General features: G+C 50.4%; 1 protein-coding gene across 3 annotated transcripts; it reads left to right on the top strand.

Annotated features, from left to right (window-relative positions):
• Positions 1 to 1,181: 1,181 nt before the first annotated feature.
• On the top strand, positions 1,182 to 12,532 carry INPP5K (inositol polyphosphate-5-phosphatase K). 3 transcript variants are annotated; one of them, XM_081843848.1, is made up of 13 exons: positions 1,182 to 1,312; positions 3,044 to 3,151; positions 3,646 to 3,754; positions 4,688 to 4,804; positions 5,485 to 5,660; positions 6,551 to 6,662; positions 7,144 to 7,253; positions 7,450 to 7,476; positions 8,599 to 8,788; positions 9,983 to 10,120; positions 11,545 to 11,628; positions 11,716 to 11,820; positions 12,072 to 12,532. In XM_081843848.1, the coding sequence occupies exons 1-13, from the start codon at positions 1,281 to 1,283 to the stop codon at positions 12,171 to 12,173; spliced, it is 1,410 nt and encodes a 469-aa protein (XP_081699974.1). In that variant the 5' UTR covers positions 1,182 to 1,280; the 3' UTR covers positions 12,174 to 12,532. The 3 variants fall into 3 exon arrangements, with proteins under 3 accessions (XP_081699974.1, XP_081699972.1, XP_081699973.1); XM_081843846.1 differs by lacking the exon at positions 1,182 to 1,312 and adding an exon at positions 2,100 to 2,861; XM_081843847.1 differs by lacking the exons at positions 1,182 to 1,312; positions 7,450 to 7,476 and adding an exon at positions 2,102 to 2,861.
• The last annotated feature ends 6,585 nt before the right edge of the window (positions 12,533 to 19,117 follow it).

Here is a 19,117-nt window from a genome sequence, read left to right as displayed (position 1 = left end):
GAGACCGTGATTTCAGTAGAGTTGGTGACAGCCGGGGGTGGGACTTGGGGAGTGAGTGAATGAATCCCCTCCCAGAAGACGCTGGGAAGGCGGCAGGAGCCGAAGGAGCGACGGGAGAAGCGTCTCCTAGCCTGCAGTTTCCCGGAGGCAAGGCAGGAGCCCCTGATGTCTTCCTGCCGCAGAAGGGGCGCTCTGCCCATGTTCTTATTCCGCATTTGCACTCGCGCTTGGGCGTCCGGCCTTTTCTAGTGGGACAGCCCTAATTTATATATAAGGCGAATACAAGGCGAGGCTCCCTGCATTCTTGTGAGCTCCTCTGGACTTTGAGGCCTGTCGCTTCGGCTCCCGAAAGAGACACATCGAGGTTGCATTTATGGAAGCCCCGCTGCGGCGCTCCTGGGCTGCGGAGCCCGAAGCCGACCCGGAAGGCAGCTGCGGGACGTCACGGCCCGCTCTCGAAGGGACTCCGTCGGGGCCGCGCTCCCCCAGAGATATGAAATAGACAGAGGGGACCATTTTGCTGGCGGGATGGGTCACTCCCTGGATCCAATTGAGAAACCATGTTTGAATCTTCCTCCCTCAAGTGAGAGCAGCACGCAGAAAACAGTGGCAGCGCCCCCCTCCCCGCAAAAGAAACACACGCACAAAACGCCGCAGGCACGTCAACGCCCCACCCAAGTGCAGGTTTTTGTTTTGGGAGAAATACGTTAATTTTACTGCGCCGGCCATCGCTGCAGCAGAGCGGAGAGTCCTCTGCGCGGGAGACAGCCGCTTGCAACAGCCTTGCAGGGTAACCTCGCGCGGATATTGCGGGTTGGGGTCAGGCCCCATAATAATAATAATAATAATAAATCTTATTTATATCCCGCCCTCCCCAGCCGAAGCCGGGCTCAGGGCGGCTAACAACAATAAAATAATACAACATTCTAAAATCATTTCATTATAAAATTAATTCAAATCATGAACAGCAGCAGGCACCAGGGTCGCATCTTCCGGCGCAGCGACCCTCAAAACCCCATTGACTTCTTTGGGCAGCTTCTTGTTTCTATCCGGAAATGCAAGGGATATGACACTCTATCCTTTTTGCGTAGCTCTGCGTTCGCTACCCGTTGTTTGCATCACGTGCTCAGAACGACGCGGCCTCTTGGCATCCCAGCCAATCAGGAGGCGCGCCGACCTCGTCCCCTGCCCCGATTGGCCGGAGCGGTCACAAGAGCGGAGCGAGCTCTTTCCTCCGGTCTCGGCCGTCTCGCCCTCCTCTTCTTTCTCGGGCAGCCGCGATGGAGCCGGAGGAAGGACGGCGGCGTCTCAGGTGAGGCCGCGCCTGCCCAGGCGCGCGGGGGACCCGTCTTGGGGAAACTCCCCTTTGGCCCACGTGCCCCCGGCGGAGTCAAGGGAGTCCCTGGGCATGTGCAGAGTGCGCCCGAGCCTGCCCGCCTGCCTGCCTGCCTGCCCCAAGTGGCGCCCCCACTCCCGCGAGGCTCCTCCGCCCCCTTGGGGTTTCCCGCGAGGAGGCAGCAACCCCTCCCGAAGGATTTCGGGGCCCCGTGACCGGCCTCCGCCCGCGGACAGGCGCTCCTTCTTACAGCAAAGCCCCCGGATGCGGCGCCGAGGCTCCGGAGCGGGAGTTATGCTAATCGCCGCGGGAAGCGCGAAAGCCGATTTCGGCTTGCAAAGCACCGGCTGGGATTTGAGTCCTGCGTGGGCCGCTTACTTAGCAGGTGCTGCGCCCGCTGCCAAAGGGGCTCTCCGGCCCGCACTTTCCACATCCTCCGGGGGCGGTGATCAGGCGCGCCCGCGGAAAGGCAGGCGGCCGGGAACACGCCCAGGATCGGGGGCTGCCGGGCTGCCTGCCGGTGGCGCTTCTCCCTCCTCCCGCGGGACGGGGGCCTTGCGCTTAAGTCCCAGCCAGGTCTTCCAAACCGCGGCCCTGCGCGGTACATCCGCGTTCTGCCTTTGCAGCGCCTGTATTTGCGGAGAACCTCCAGTGGATGTTGGGCTCTAGTTCCCAGCAAGCAGCGGAGTCAGTGCTCAGGGGTGATGGGAGCTGTAGTCTGGCAGCATTTGCAAGGCCACCTGTAACAGGCCAAATATGTTTTCCCTTCCCCACACTTCTCTGACCACAAGCTAAGCTCCAACAGCCACCTCTGACCCCCCAAACCCCTTCCTAGCCAGAAGCTGTGTTAATAAAAGCCTCCTGAGGGGCTCACTTGTCAGATTTGGTCCCTGGCTTGGCAATCCCTCCATGTGGGGCACGTGCCTCAAAACCAGTGATTATACCTCCATGACACAGTGGCAGAAACATGTGATTGGCCTCAGTTAACAATAGCTTTTCATAAATCTCCAGGCTCCAGTGGCATTAAATCTTGGCGCGTGGCATGGGTGTGGGGGGTGCACCTTGAGGGCTTGCAAGGAGAGGAAGAGGACCTCCCTTCCTGCCTCAGAGTTGCCTTCTGGTGCGGTTGACGGCTTCCTTGCTTAGCTTGTGCCAGAAGCAAGGCTTAATTCTGCCTACATTGACACTTCTCTGGCTGGGGGGCGCCTTGGGTGGGGCGTGGGGCATGCCCCTCTCCTTCTGGCCCCATGGCATCTTTGCAGCCTGAAGAGCCGCTTCAGGACTTGCTCTCCGTCTCCTTGCTGGACCTGGAGGGCACCCCCTCTGCCTTGCGCAGCCGCTCTGCCAGTGTGAGCAGCGCGGGCTCCAGCGGGCGGCTGCAGCTGCGGCAGCGAGTGGCACAGCTCATGGCTTGCGTGGAGGACGTCAGCTCCGATGACGAGATCCACGAGGAAGTCTCACGCACCATCGACGAGGCTTTTCTGATCTGTGGGAAGATGCAGAAGCAGAAGCTTCTGGGGATCAGGTGCCCTTCCCAGGCAGACAGGCTCTCTCCAGCGGGGCGTTGGTGTTTTTAGGGCAGGATTACAGATAATAAGGCACGAGGAGGGGGAGAGGTTAATGGGATGACGAGGTAGCTGTGCCGGACAGGAACCTGTCCCCACCTGTTTGTACTTCAGCTGCACTGCCTTTTGTCTGTCTCTGAAGGTTGCACTTGGTGACTTGGAACGTGGGCACAGCTTCTCCCCCTCCTGATGTCACCTCTTTGCTGCAGCTCAACGTGCAAGACCAGGAAATGGACATGTATGTCATTGGGTAGGTATTTTGGGAACTAGAGCTGGGGCTCTTCTTGGGGATATCATCCTGCTCATGCCATCTGCAGAAGCGAGGAGGCGGCCTTCACGAGCATGGTGCTTCTTGAGATCTTTTGCAGAAGGTCTCTGTAGGTCTCTGGACATAGGGGGAATGTGGCACAGGTGAGAGATCTCATTCAAGAAAAGGGGCAGCCATTCAGGATTGTGTGGACTTCGAGAAAGAATGCTCTTGGTGTGTGATTTCACTGAGTAGTACTGAATAGTCAGTATTTAGTGTGCTAAGATGGTATCCAGAATTGTGCCACCGTGTAGTGATGCACCCTCCCTTCCTCTGCTTTCCTGTGGATGCAGGCAATGGGTTAAAAGATTAACAAACATCTTATTGGACAGCAGAGGGACAGCAGCCGCTCCTGCTCTTAGTGTTTCCCAATAGGTCTGGGTACTTTTTGTCAAAATGAGATGTAAGATTACCTAGGTTAACCCTGGCGTGTTCAGTTTACAGGAGGTGAACTCCAAGATTGTGAATTTCCTATCCGACATGGCCTTTGATGATCCTTGGAGTATTTTCTTCATGAATGTTCTTTCTCCTCTGCGCTATGTCAAGGTAATCATGTTGATTTGTCTATTGGTGGCCTCTGGCTTATATTCTCCTGATGAATATTCTCTCATGTGAGGTGTCCTGTCATTTGGGCGTGGCCCTGCCTCCTTCCTGATCAGCAGACAGTCCTAGATCTGCTGCAAGTGTTCCAGAGTTTGCATTCAGCATAGGAAAGGCATGTTGGGGAGGCATTCTCAGCGACTACCCGCTCCTCCCAGGGACTCGCCAAAGCAGAAACCATTCAAGGCTGGCTTTTGGAATTAAGTGTTCTAGAATTGTCTCCGATGCAAGAAGTAATGTAGTCACAGTGGCTCTGTGCTCCCTCCACTGGTCTGGAGGCAATAAGTGCCTCTGAATACGGTGAATTACAAGTGTGGAGAGTATTTCTGCTGTTTTCAGGTCCTGCTTATGGGGAGCAGGTTGGCCACTATGGGAAACAGGGCAGTGGGCTAGAGGACCCCTTTGGCCTGATCCAGTTGCTGAAGGAACTTCTTATGTTCTTTTGATTTCAAGAATGTTCTAGTCTGGTTTGATTCCAAAAGGCCTACCAACCACCTAGAATTGCAGTGGCTGTGCATTAAATTAAATAAGGCAAGGCTACAATTTTGATGTTTCCTGTGCTTGGTCCTCAGACACTACTCTACGGCCAGAGTTCTGTTGAGCATTGCACTGGCTTTGGTCAGATGCTCCCCAGTGCCTTTATCAGGGCTGGGCAGGAAGAGATTCTTGGTACTGCCTGACTTCCATTTATCTCAAATTCCATCAAGAATGGAGGAAGCAGAAGCTTTCCTTGGCCCTCAGAGAAGATGCAGTCGCCTTTCTTTAGCCAACTGAGCAGTGTTTGGACTCCCTTCCCAGGCCTGGGATTTCCTGGGGCATCCTAACCTTTTCTGGGGGGGTCGCTAGTGTTTGTTTTTTAAAAATCTCCTCTGCTTGCAGGTGTCTTCCATGCGCATGCAGGGCCTCCTCCTCCTGGTCTTTGCAAAGCAGCCTCACGTCCCCTTCATACGGGACATTCAGAGCCAGTTCACTCGCACGGGTCTCTACGGATATTGGGTAAGCAGCTCACCGTGTTTTCCAGACATTTTAATGGCTTTTTCAAATTGCAACTTAGTCTTGGCTTCTGCATGTTGTCTGCGGTGGCTTCAGTGAGGAATAAAAGAACATATAGAATTTTACTCCTTTTAGTAAAGTTTTAAAACATTTTGTCTGAAGTTATAAACTTGTCCAGGGCTATGGAGATTAATCTGTATGATGATGCAGGATTGGACCACATCAGAGCAAAAAGTGCTGCCATCCCTGGTGCTAGCAAATTTGCTCCTTGCTTCTGTACCCAAAGAACAGTCTGATTCCTGGCTACCTATTTAACACTCATGGTGGCATACTTCTCTGTTGTCTTGAGGATTCCAGTCCCTTTCTTGTCTTCAAACAAATTTGGGATTGACCAGAGCTTTTTTTAGCAGAAACTCACTGGAACTCAGTTCCGACACATCTCAGGTGGGCGCCGTTGCCATTATAAGAGAACAAAGGAGGTATTCCTGATAAGTTCCAACACCTCTTTTTCTAGAAAAATAGCACTGTGTTTGATATTTATGAATGGTAGGTGTTGCTTCTGAAATGTACCTGTAAATGGAAACAAGTTCAGTGGAAACAAGTCTCAAAACAGCCTCAAGCACTGTTGTTGTGTGATCTGGGGGACCTGATCCGTTGGTGCCTTGGCTTCTTATGTCTTGTAGGGAAACAAGGGGGGCGTCACCACTCGCATGTCTGTCTATGGACATACCATCTGTTTCCTGAACTGCCACCTGCCAGCCCACATGGAGAATGCAGGACAGCGGTTGGATGACTTTGAGCGTATCTTGGAGATGCAGCAGTTTGAAGGCGAAAAGATTCCCAACGTCCTGGATCACGAGTGAGTGGCAACTGAACCTGGTCGAGGCTGCCCTGCTGTCTTGCTTCTAGGAAAAGAGGATGCAGCTTGGCTTGGCCTCTGCTGCATATGTCATTGTCCATTTAGTTTAGGGAGCCCCTCTGATAGCTTTGAACCCAAAGTGAGAGCATCCGGAAGACGGTTATTTCATGAAGATGGTGGTGGTGATTAATTTGTTGCTGTTTCCACAAAAGCAACCCAAAGTGGTTTACAAAAATGAACATTAAAAACAATCTAAAATGTTCATCAATAAAATGTGGATTCAATTCAACTTATCCTAATAAAAAGCTGAGCAGAAGGCCACAAACTTACTTGACGCTCCAAATTCCCAGGTAAATAACAATTTTTTTGCCCAACTCCTAAAAAGAGATAGCGGCTGTGGAATTTTGTAGTTTAGGGTTTATTCAGAGCTCCGCAGAAGTCCGTTCAAGGGAACAAAATTCCTGGAAGAAGAGGAGGTCCTCAAGCAGAACAGCCCTTGGTCTCACTCCCAAGCTTGGAAAGTCTTCCCTTTTGCTCTGAAGCACCTGGTTCTGCGAAGGGAGGGAGGTAAGGTGCCTGGACCAGAGAGGGAGGACCATTCTGAGCATTGTTCTGGCAGCTCTTTTGGGAGCCACTGTAAGTAGTGAGCCTGACTCCGCCCCGCCCTCCGCGCCTTGTCACTTTCAAGACTAAGTGATGCTTCCTAATGGGAAAAAACCATGCAGTTCAAAGCAAGCAAGAGGACAGATAACTTTGCACAGTGGTGAAAGATAATGGAGAACTACAGAGTAAATGTGCCCCTGAGATGATATGTGCGGATGAATCTGCTATGTCTGATGTCTGCCTCGAAGCTTTCTTAAGCAGTTATTTCTCGTTTCTTCTCTGTGAAGCGTTCTCTTCTGGTTTGGTGACTTGAACTTCCGGATTGAAGATTACGGCCTGCATTTCATTCGAGAATCAATCAATAACAGCCGATTCAGCCTTTTGTGGGAAAAGGACCAGGTACTACCTCCAAGTTCTCTTCTCTTCATTCCTGTGCAGGTGCCACCACCAGGACCTTCTGCTTTCTTCTCTCTCCTGGCTTCCCCTGATGGAAGACCCTACAGTTTCTCCAGCTGATTCCACCCACCCATGACTCACCCCCCCCCAAATGTCACTTGGAAACAAATCTGTGAATATTTACATTTTGTTGTCATATTTTTTTTGCCTTATTCCTGGTCCATATCTATTTCACAATTGGCTCTAAATTTCCTCCTGGGAAGTTGTGAAACTTGCCTGTCCCATTCCATATTGATTTCTGTGGAGTAAAATGACCTTCATGTGGATCTCCTTTCCGAAAGAAAGAAAGAAAGAAAGAAAGAAAGAAAGAGAAAGAAGCAAGCCTCGAAGAGGAGGCTGCTGAACTTCTCCTATGTAGGATTCTTTTAGTTGGGCCTGGTTGCTGCTTTGCGTTTCTGTTATTCCTTTCTTTTTATTTATGCAGCTTAACATCGCTAAGAAGAAGGAACCCATTCTTCAAGAATTCATGGAGGGGCCCCTGAAGTTCAAACCCACCTACAAGTTTGACCTGTACTCAAATGACTATGACACCAGGTAAATGCTGGTTACCCCCACAGCACACCCATCTTGGATGTATGACCAGGCTGGTGAAGGTGAATCACCTGAGAAGAAAGCGGGAGGCGGTTTGGGGAAGGAGAGAGCTTCATCAGTGTCTTGGCCCCGTCCTCCAAAAGAGCTCCAGTGGAATTGGTGTTTGGGATTTTTGCACTAATGTCTGTTTCTATTTCAGGGGGCAGAAGACACTCTTTTGGTTTAAGTAAGGAGATTTTGATGCCCTCCTTTCCAAATCTTCAGCATTTTAGACTATTAGACTATTAGCATTTCAAACTGTTGCTGCTCTATTCTCTCCAGCTGCTGGAGGCTTGATCCTAACCTGCTAATTGGCACGATGGACCTGAAATAAAAAAGAGCCTCCTGCATCTAGGTGCAAGGGAGAGTTTCCCCCACAGTGATTAATGGGGATGAAGAAAGCAGCTGTTCTCCAGCATGATAACCCTTGTGGATTCAATTTTGTTGGCTCACTAGGTTTGCTTTCTTGCCTGCCTGCTGGGGCTCCTCAGAAGTCAGGATAGGAAATGCTTCTGCTGCACTTGCTTCTACAAGGCACAAAAGGGCTCTGCTGGCTGCTATTTAGTCAGGTCAGCAGCTTAAAACAGGATTCGTAGGTTGCTCAGCTGCCCCTTGGGTAGCTTAATCCCTTCAAAGAGACCCAGGTGGGGAATGGAGTGAACAGGTCAGATCTTAAGTTACTGATAACTCCGGTGGCAATAAGAGTTTAGTGCTGCCGAGCAAACTGTCTTCTCCCCACATCTTTCTATTATAGAATTATAGAGTTGGAAGGGATCTGCAGGGTCATCTAGCCCAACCCCTTGCAGTGCAGGAATCCTTTGCCCAAAGTGGGGCTCGAATCCATGACCGTGAGATTAAAAGCCTCATGCTCTGAGTCCTCTGCGAATGACCAAGTAGCCCAGGCTGTGTTTGTCTCCTGGGGTTATGACCATTTCACTCTGAAGAGACAGCAGAGTTTTTGAAAAACTACCCAGGATCAGGGCCAGAAATGCAGGTAGCACAAATTTCAATGTGGGCAAACCTCTCCTGAGCACTTGACGTTTTCATGTAAATGTAGCTGATGCAGCCTGGTTAACACTTGGTTGCTGCTAGTTCCTGTTGTTTTCTGATACGAAGTTGATTAACCTCCCTCCTCCTTTGTCTGCCTTTCTTTTAGATCTGCTAATGTACAGATGTTGTTTGATTGAGCTGTAAAATGAAGGCGGGGGGGGCAGTGTATGCATTGGGTTGCTTTGTCCCCATAATGCCTCTGCTGCTGCCATGGGTGCTTTGCTTCCTTGGTGTGTCCTCACTGCCTCCCCTTTTGCAGTGGGAAGAAGCGGAAGCCTGCATGGACGGACCGGATCCTCTGGAGGGTGAAGCATCTTTTGCAGTTGGCCTCGGAAGCAGGAGAGATGCCAGAAGAGGAGGCCATTTCTGTGTCCCTGCACAGCTACATCAGCCACATGAGTTACGGCATCAGCGACCACAAACCTGTCACTGGGACCTTTGTGCTTGAGGTAATGCTCTCCTCTCACTGAGTGCAGAACTGGCTCTAGGAAAAGGGAACCGGGTCACGACTCCGGTCCCTTCCATCAGAGAAATGGCTGGACGATGAAGCCCTGCTACAGAAGACCTGGGAAGGCTTTACAAGCTTTCCAGCTACCCAAGGTGCATTTTCTGATGGTTGCTTTGCAGTCTTGCTCTGTGTCTCAAAGACAGATCACGAACCATCTTATGGCTGGTGGAGAAAGAGCCCTCGCACCCTAAGTAGATAAACAGGATTGACTCTGCCTTTGATTTCCAGGCCCGTTTAAACTCTTCTCTCGTGTAGGTGCTTGCAAACTGTAACTGCGTCTGCCTACTGATTTGGGAAGGTCTCCTGTGAAGCTGCTGCACCCCCCACATTTTTTTGGAGGGTCACTCTACAACCTTTTTAGGATACCTTAAGTGGCAGCACAAGACGCGGGTGGCACTGTGGGTTAAACCACAGAGCCTAGGACTTGCCGATGAGAAGGTTGGTGGTTCGAATCCCCGTGACGGGGTGAGCTCCCGTTGCTCAGTCCCTGCTCCTGCCCACCTAGCGGTTCGAAAGCACATCAAAGTGCAAGTAGATAAATAGGTACCGCTCCGGCGGGAAGGTAAATGGCATTTCCGTGCGCTGCTCTGGTTCGCCAGAAGCGGCCTAGTCCTGCTGGCCACATGACCCAGAAGCTGTACACCAGCTCCCTCGGCCAATAAAGCGAGATGAGCGCCGCAACCCCAGAGTTTGCCACGACTGGACCTAATGGTCAGGGGTCCCTTTACCTTTAAGTGGCAGCACTTGGGGATTACAGTGGTGCCCCGCAAGACGAATGCCTCGCAAGACGGAAGAACCGCTAGACAAAAGGGTTTTCCATTTTGGAGGTGCTTCGCAAAATGAATTTCCTATGGGCTTGCTTCGCAAGACGAAAATGTCTTGCGAGTTCCTGCAGGGTTCTTTTCCTCCCCCCCCCCTTTTTCTAAGCCGATAAGCCGCTAATAGCGCTAATCTGCTAAGCCGTCAATGGGCTTGCTTCGCAAGACGAAAAAAACGCTAGACGAAGAGACTCGCGGAACGGATTAATTTCGTCTTGCGAGGCACCACCATTTTCAGAGCTGGGAGCCTGAAGAGCGGCTTTTGACTGCTGCTGAATGGGTGGCTATGGGATACAACTTCTTTCCTTTTCTTCCAGATGAAGCCTCTGCCCCCTGTCCCACTGGTCAGGCTGCATCCTGTGGGCACCTGGGATGCTGAGCAAGATGCCACCGTCCGCTACTCCACAGCTCCTGAATTTCCAAGCAGTGCCTGGGATTGGATTGGTCTCTACAAGGTGACATTGCCACAGATGTGTACTGAGGGGGGCAGGATAGTAGCTCAACAGCAGAGGCATGCAGAAGAGTCCTTAGTTGAATTCCTGGCCTCTTGAACTGGGAAAGACCCCTGCCTGAAACCCTGGAGATCTGTTGCAGTGTAGACCAACCTTCGGCCCTCCAGATGTTTTGGACTACAATTCCCATCATCCCTGACCACTGGTCCTGTTAGCTAGGGATCATGGGAGTTGTAGGCCAAAACATCTGGAGGGCCGCGGGTTGGAGATGCCTGTTGTAGACAGCACAGAGCCAGCATACCAATGGCCTGGCTTCCATTTCCTCTGCTCCTTTGAGGGTGAGGTGTGCTGTGGTCATGAGAAAAACTGTGCCATTGTCTCCGTGTGAAGAAGAGGTTCATAGAATCATAGAATCATAGAATCATAGAGCTGGAAGAGACCACAAGGGCCATCGAGTCCAACCCCCTGCCAAGCAGGAAACACCATCAGAGCACTCCTGACATATGGTTGTCAAGCCTCTGCTTAAAGACCTCCAAAGAAGGAGACTCCACCACACTCCTTGGCAGCAAATTCCACTGTTGAACAGCTCTTACTGTCAGGAAGTTCTTCCTAATGTTTAGGTGGAATCTTCTTTCTTGTAGTTTGGAACCATTGCTCCGTGTCCGCTTCTCTGGAGCAGCAGAAAACAACCTTTCTCCCTCCTCTATGTGACATCCTTTTATATATTTGAACATGGCTATCATATCACCCCTTAACCTCCTCTTCTCCAGGCTAAACATGCCCAGCTCCCTTAGCCGTTCCTCATAAGGTTCTCCTGGTCCCTCCTGACAGTGCCAGAGATTTCCTCCTGCCCAGAGTGCCCACAGTTCCAAGAGGATTTTTGGCATCCTGCAGCCAAGGATGACTAAAAGGAGGCAGTGGTGGGTTGTGTGGAGCCAAGGTATCAGGGTTGGAGGGTTCCCTTGGGGGAAAGAACAGGCTGCAGAAACAAAGGCAAGGCTCAGAGACAGGAGGAGGCTCGTGAGTGGCAAACCTCCTTGTGCCTGAAAATTCTCATTGTGATGGAAGCTGTCAAAAGCCAGGAGACTGATGAGAGACTTGGTCTCTGGTATGGGAATCTTTTGGATTATTTAGGCCAGTTCTTCTGTCTGTGTCTAAGCCTCTATGTGTTGCCATAATTTCCTTAGAGAAAAGGTTACAAACTTTGTGATAAATCATTGTGTGGCCTTGGCTTAATCTTGCTTTTGTCGTCCTATTTCCTCATTTCTAAAACCTTATATCACTCTTAGCAATACTGAAGTGTGAAACAGTTCAGAGTTTGCATCCCATTTCCTTAGCTAACCAGAGCAAATAGCTCTCACATATTAGACAGGTGTTCACTCCCCTGACAGCCAAGTTGTGCTCAAGGCAGCTCTCTCCCCTTGCAGGTGACCTTCAAGCATGCAAATGACTACGTGATGTACGCCTGGGTGCAAGACAACGAGATTTCCTCTGAGGAGGATGCCAAGCAGGTGAGGGGGAAGAGAGGTTATCACTGCTGGCTGCTTCGTTCCAGATGTTTTGCTGAATGCTGACTGCCTTTGCTTTATTTTCCCCAGGTCTATCTCAGTGCTGAGGAGCTTCCAGCAACGGGAGGAGAGTTTCTCCTGGGTTATTACAGCAACACAATGCAATCCCTGGTTGGCATCAGTCAGCCCTTTCAGGTATGGGGCTGATGGGCTGACTCAGCACAAGCCAGCTTCCTAGAACCCCCAGGGAGCTCTTCCCTATGTTCCTGGAATCACCTGGGGAAATGGTTCTCCTCTCTGGATTACCTAGCCTACCTCACAGGGTTGTTGTGAGGACAAAATAGAGAGGGGAAGAGAACCGTATATGCAGCCCTGAGCTCCTCGGAGGAAATGTGGGAGAGAACTGTAATAAATAATAAAAAACAAGGACTGATCTCTCCTTTCAGATTCAACCAAGGAGAATGTTAGCAGAGAAGGACCTGGCCTGGGACGGAGTCAGCAGGATGCAGGAGCAGCTCTGTGATGAGAAACCACCATGTGACTTTTGAACTGTGCCACGTGCCCCTGCAGCGGGGTCTGTGAGGAGGGAACCTCCTTCCTCTGCCTTAGAAACAGGCCTCTCTCTGAAGAAGGCTAGAAACACAGGTGGGCATGTGAGTTTGAGCAGCCCAGAGCATCATTTCCTAGGAAATAAATAGTTCTATTGCTGTCCCAGGAAGCTGGAACAAGGCTGTGCCTACCTTCAGCAACTCAAGAACCTTGACTAATTGTAGCTTTCCCAAGAGGACCCACCTTCCAGTGGTCTAGCGCAGGGCAGGGGGCACTTATTCCTGAGGCCTGCTGCTGCTTCCTTTTCCTAGGGGTTATTTTAGGACCCAGGCAATACACTGCAATATTAAGTAGTCAACGGTTGGTCCTGTTTTTAAAAAACCAGCATTCCAGAATTCAGCTCCCTATTTTTATGAAATGCACTTAGAATTTACTTGGGAGCTGAAATACACTTTATATCATAGATGAAGAGAGTATGCCGTCAGTTGTGACATTTTGGTTGCTTGGGAATGAGCAGTCATGACAGAGCAGTGAAGAGGGAGGGACGTGAGCAGCTCATGGCCTCTGTTATCTTTACTTCCAGCTGCCCCACTTCCTGTGGTAGTTTTAATCTCCAAGAGTTCAGTGCTTGAAATTCTGGAGGTAAATCTACATCCAACCAACCAACCAACCAACCAACCAACCAACCAACCAGCTGACTTTTGCTTGGAATGTGGGAGTTCTTGATGGCCTGTCGCCTAAAACCACCCCAGCCATGCTGGTGATTCCGCCTGGGGTTATTTTGTGCTGTACAACAAGGGAAGCCAATGTGGTGCCGTCCAGATGTTGTTGGTCCCCCAACTCCCATCAGCCACAGCCAGCATGGCCAAAGGTCAGGAAGGAACAGGGACAGGTGTTATCTCCCCCTTCCCCCTTTGGAGCAAGCTCCACAATAACACAGCCTTGCTGGCACCTTCCTGGGGCCAGTCCTCATCTGGATGCATTTCCTGCACCTTTGCACAATTTCTGTGGAACTGGCCTGTCTCCTTCAGCCCATGTTTCTGCAGTTTCTGGCTCCACTCAGCACTCAAGGCCCCTGTCAGGATGGGCTGCTCTGCTGCACTCTCTGCAGCCCCCAAGCTCATAAAGCAAAGCCGGCTAGTTCTCCTCTGCAGGCAAGTGATGTGGAGGCTGCTGTGGGCAGCATGTTGTGTGTGGATATGACTTGGCCGCTGCAGGGATTCCCTTTGCTGCTCATGCCAATCCTTTGCATTCACAAGGGAGGGAGAGAAATATGGATGCGCCTGCCCTCTGGGCACTTGTCAGCTGCTCCTGTGACTCAAAGGTTTTCCATGGAGAAAAGGTACCAAACTGCCAAGAGAACAGGAGAAACCTGGGCTGAAATAATTAGTGGTGGGTGTTATCATGTTGGGCAGCCTTTGAACTCTGAGATAAGGCAGAGGCACCCACCAAAATCCTTATGTACAAGCACTTTCGATTTGTCTTGTCTGAATTACTCCTGTTGCATTGGGACTAGTTTCCATTTCTCCCAGTGGAGTTTCTGTTTCCGTGTCCAGAGGAGGGCAACCAAAATGGTCAAAGGCCTGGAAATGATGCCTTATGAGGAACGGCTAAGGGAGCTGGGCATGTTTAGCCTGGAGAAGAGGAGGTTAAGGGGTGATATGATAGCCATGTTCAAATATATAAAAGGATGTCACATAGAGGAGGGAGAAAGGTTGTTTTCTGCTGCTCCAGAGAAGCAGACACGGAGCAATGGATCCAAACTACAAGAAAGAAGATTCCACTTAAACATTAGGAAGAACTTCCTGACAGTAAGAGCTGTTTGACAGTGGAATTTGCTGCCAAGGAGTGTGGTGGAGTCTCCTTCTTTGGAGGTCTTTAAGCAGAGGCTTGACAACCATATGTCAGGAGTGCTCTGATGGTGTTTCCTGCTTGGCAGGGGGTTGGACTCGATGGCCCTTGTGGTCTCTTCCAACTCTAGGATTCTATGATTCTATTCTATGAGAAGGTGGCCATCTTGCTCTCTTCTAGACTCGGACCAAGTGTAAGTATGGGAGGTTTTTGAATGGGGCAGATTTCCCTGTGCCTGTTAGCAGGTGAGCTTCAGTCACTGCCTAATGGATTTAAAGTTAAATTGTGGCAGATGGAGAGCAGGATTCTTATGTAAATTGGCCCACAAGAAGGGCGCCCTGTCTGGCAAAGGCTGACTCTTCGCTTGAGCCTTGGCATTCTAGCTGGGGCAGGAACTTCCTTGGGGGCCAGTGGTGGCAGGTGCTTTTCTGTATGTCACTTTGTTACATGTGTGAAGATATATTGAGAGCGGTTTTTTATTGTCTTTTCGGTAAACACCCTCGAGATACTGTCTGGGGTCATTGCTGTGACGGACATATTTTTTGTTTTAATCTTTCTGTTTGAGAGCTCTGTCGCACCCTGGGAAAGGACTCTCTTCAGGAAGGGCCATAGCTCAGAGCACCTGCCTTGCATGTAGAAGGCTGCTGGTTCAATCGGCAGGTAGGGCTGGGGGAGTCTGAAACCCAGGCAGTGTAAACAGTACTAAGCTAGATGGACCAGTGGTATAAGGCAGCTTCCTCAGTGGAATTTCATTTTCTCCTCTTTTAAGCACCCTGGCCATCCACTTCCTTTGTTCTTTGCTGTGCGAATTTAAGATAAGCATCGTATTTGTGTCATTGTATCATGACATCATTTTTGTGTGTGTGAGAGATTCACCCCGAAAATTGTTTGGCAGTCAGGTGTGCTCTGTCAACACAGAACAAGATGTGGCAAAGCAAGTGTTCCATCCTTTCACTGTGCCAAAGAGTCTTGTGGCCTAGGGGTCACACTTCTCCATACCAAACTGGTTCACAGTTAAATCTGCCATTAAATCTAGTCCTGGTGTTGACACCCAAGGGGTAGGAAACACTTCTCATCAGCTTTGATTGGTTTACTAGCGTGCATCTCCTCTTGAGTAATTACTTGGCCACATCTGCAGTTGATAACATCCAAGAACTGTGGGGGGCTGCCTAGGAAGAATGTCCAAGCTACTGAATATGTATCGGCAATACTTACAAGACTACCACTGGGTTGCTGTTGGTTTCTGGGTGCAGTTCAAGGTGCTTCTCCTACTGTTTTTTAAAGCCTAATTCCTTAAAGGGTACCTGAAGGAGCTCTGCTTCCTCCCATATGAACCTGCTGGTTCCTGGAGACCACTGTCTTAAGGTCCAGCTCCTGGCACCTCACTGTGTCACGGGTCAGGCAGGTGGTGATTTGGGACAGGGTGTTTTCTGTGCTGGTGCCTTTTGTGATACACTTTCAAGAGCATCAACTTTTTTTTTTTAATCATGTTTTAGGTACCAAGTAACAACTGTATTTCCCCCAACCCCTCACCTGTTATTTGCTGTATTTTGCTGCTGCTGCTATTTGTCTTCACTGCTTAGTTTGTATTGTGCTTCTATACTATTTTATTTTAGATGGTAACTTGTCTTGCAGTCCTTGAGGTGAATCACAAATGGTTTAAAGAAGAAATATTAAAATAAATGTTAACTCTGATAGTTACTCTGCCTCCCAGTTGTTGCTGTTGCCTCTGAGCCACGAGGGGGCACTGCAGAGGACGCAGAGTCTGCTGAAAGAGTTCCAGCTGTTTCTCGGGCGTGGTCTCTCCTCTGGAAGCTCTTCTGAGTGATGGCAGTGCAGACGTCTTCACCATCAGTAGGGTGCGCCTGCCTTTAAATAAGGCATGTGCGTGTGTCCTGAACCCTGGTGCATGCCGTTGCACAAGGGGGAAGGGGGTTGCTGGGGAGACGTGGAGATTGTTAGCGTGAAAAGAGGTGGCCCTGCTCACTGCCATTGGCAGGGGACGCCTATCTGGGAAGGTTCCCCCCACTCCCCGCTTCAAACTTGGGATGCAAAGGAAGTGGGAATATTTTTTCACGAAAAGTTTTTTCACAGCTCAAAAGCGTCTGCTGTTTTGGCTCCTATTGGCAGAGGGAGAACAGATCCTCGAGACCACAAAACAAGACCGGAATTGATCACTTGCTTCAGAAATGCCAGTTCAGAAATGTGCCAGGGAAAACTGCTGACACTTTTGAACTGAGTGGGTGGATCTGTCTTTAGTAAGCTAATCTCTCGGCAGAACAATAATGCTGCTGCTGCTGCTGCTGCCACTGGCTGCAGTGGAAAGTCGTCTAATTAAATCTTCCCAGCTTGTGGCTTTTCCATGCCTTTGTGGCCGAGTGCAACCTGGGGTGGGAGGAGGAAGAGGGCCTGTGCTGCGGATGGAAGCAGATAACCAGGCAGGGAGCGGCTGGCTCCACAGGGCAGGCGCAGGGAGCCTGAGAGGGAAGAGATGACTGAGCCAGAGGCGGAGGGGAGGGAGGCTGGAAAGTATTTGAGGAGAGGCTTGAACATGGAAACAACTAGGCAACTTTTTAAAAATCTGCTAGGCATACAAGAAAACTGGGAGGAGTTCTCACATCTGTCCTTCCCCCTCCCAGCACTGTTGTTCACTGGTTAATGAATTGAAACAATCCTGCTCATGGTTTCCTCCAAAAGCAGTGCTACAATGGTAGGAAAGATTTGCCTCGACACAGCCTCCTGTGACCTAGCACCCTCAGGATAGGATGGCCTGCAGCTCTCAGCACCAGGCTTCTGGAGGGCACCGGCTGGCAAGGGTTGCTAAAACAATTTTGTGTTCTTTTGTGTTCTAGTAAGATGCTGTGAACTCCTTGGCCTGGCTCAGCTCCCCCCACCCCACTAGTAGCACTGCAGAATCACCAATGCAAAGCAAGTAGGAGGGAGGAGAAATCACCACTGAGGTTCACAATGCAGAGAGGAAGAGTTTTGATGTGTGCGTTTAAAAAAGCTGAATCTGGGTTGCTACTGAAACGAAGTACAGTATACTTGAAACAAGCAGAAGCGTTGGGAGATAAAGCTTCTGACAGGGTTGGCATTCTGGGACAGCTGCCAAGGCCCCAAAACCTAACCCAATTCACTGTCCCAGAGATCCTGGAGCAGCAACCCCCATGGCCTGCCCTCTGTCTTGCGGCACCATCAACCTCCCACCCCTTGAAGTGGAGGCCATTGATTCCCACCCCTTGCGCTGCTGGGGGGGGGGGCGGGCAGGTGGTGGCAGAAGCTTCTGCTTGTTCCTGCCCCATTGCCTTTGGTTCGTCCACCTGACTGCATGGGGGGGCAGCAGGCAGCTCCTCCCTGGCACAATGGGACTTGGGCCTAGCAGGTGGCAGCAGCCCCCCCCCCCCCCGCTCAACACACCCTCCAGATACAGCTGCTTCCACACTGCTTCGCTTCCTCCTTCCTTGCCTGCAGAAATCTTCCCACAAAGCCCTGCCCTAGAAGCCAGTTATGGCTGCCTGCCAAGAAGACGGTTGGCCCCTGACCCGATTGATTGACAGACAACTACACATGCCCTGGAGGCAGCAAAGTGGGCCATCAGTGTTGAGAGCGATGAGACAGTATTTCTGCAAGTTCTCCTCTTCTCCCAATCCTCCTGGTTTCAGAGCCAGGGAAAGATTTTGCAGCGAGGGTGAGGGTTCCTCTGCTCTCAGCTTCCTGAACTGTTGTCTGTGGGCAGCAGCACAGGTAAAGTTGCCTCGCTTGGCTGCTGCATGTTAGAGGCACGAGAGCAGTCTATGAGGTGACTTGTGGGGTTTTAATTCCCAGCATGGGCCTGGAAAGAAGCTAGAGGGTTGGGCAGGGATGCGTGTGTGTAGAGGGAGCAGGGGGAGTCTTTCCTCTTGGGACAGAGCAGAATGTTCTTTCAAGGATTTCTTCCCAAAGTGATTCTGATTTTCTCTCACCCAGATTCTGATTTCTCTCTCTCCTCTGTAAACACCCAGCACCGACATCAATCTGCAACTTTTTTGCACAACTGCTTAAGGCCTAGGAGTCCTTTTTCTGGCACTGCATCAGACAGCCACAGACTCATAACATGTCTTTTGTTTAAGTCTTAGGTACCAAGCTGTACTAGGGAAGTAACAAGAAGTCATGGACTGATTGTGTCCAAGGGTTTTTTCCCCAGTTGCCATGGGCTTGCTTTCTGGCTTTGGACCAGCCATTTCTCCTCAGTCTGATTAGAAATAGCTGGTGTGGTTTGCTGGGAAGAGTTGGAGCCGGAGCAAGTAGGGAATGGGAGCCTGTGGGTGGGGGCACCAGCCACCATCGGGAATGACTTGCAATAGGAGTTTTTGCTAACTTAACTATCAGCTATTTAGTGAAATCCTCAGAACCAAAGACAGCCAAAATCATCATCATGTGGCAGGGTGTGTGTGTGTGGGGGGGGGAATACACCCATTTTCAGCTAAGAGCAGCAGAAAAACTAGACTCCAAGGGAACTTTTGGGTGACCAGGAAAAGTAATGACTTAATTACCGTATTTTTCGCTCTATAAGATGCACCAGACCATAAGACGCACCTCGTTTTTGGAGGAGGAAAACAAGAAAAAAAATATTATGAATCCCAGAAGCCAGAACATCAAGAGGGATCACTGCGCAGCGAAAGCAGCAATCCCTCTTGCTGTTCTGGCTTCTGGGATAGCCGCACAGCCTGCATTCGCTCCATAAGGCGCACACACATTTCCCCTTACTTTTTAGGAGGGAAAAAGTGAGTCTTATAGAGCAAAAAATATGGTATGTTAGCAGAGTTGGGAGCAACCTTTCTGTTGAAGTGGGTCAAATTTGATGGTGCTGCATTTGGGAGGCTTTCACATGATTGTGGCTGTTCAAACCTTAGTTCGAAATCAGCCCCTGCTCTTTTTATTCCTCTTAGGCAAGGAGGTTGAGTCAACCGTCTTCCAACAATTCAAAATCTGCAGGCTCCTTCAAGCTTCTCCTTGTTAGTGGTAGACAGGCTGGGGTGCTGGAGACTCTGGCTCTACAATGAAGTCCTTGCATTCTGATTGGTGGCTTCCGAAAGTGGGTAAAATGCTATGG

Source organism: Podarcis erhardii (assembly GCF_964252035.2).
Source record: "Podarcis erhardii genome assembly, chromosome: 16".
NCBI lineage: Eukaryota > Metazoa > Chordata > Lepidosauria > Squamata > Lacertidae > Podarcis > Podarcis erhardii.
This window is presented reverse-complemented; position numbering and strand designations above follow the sequence as displayed.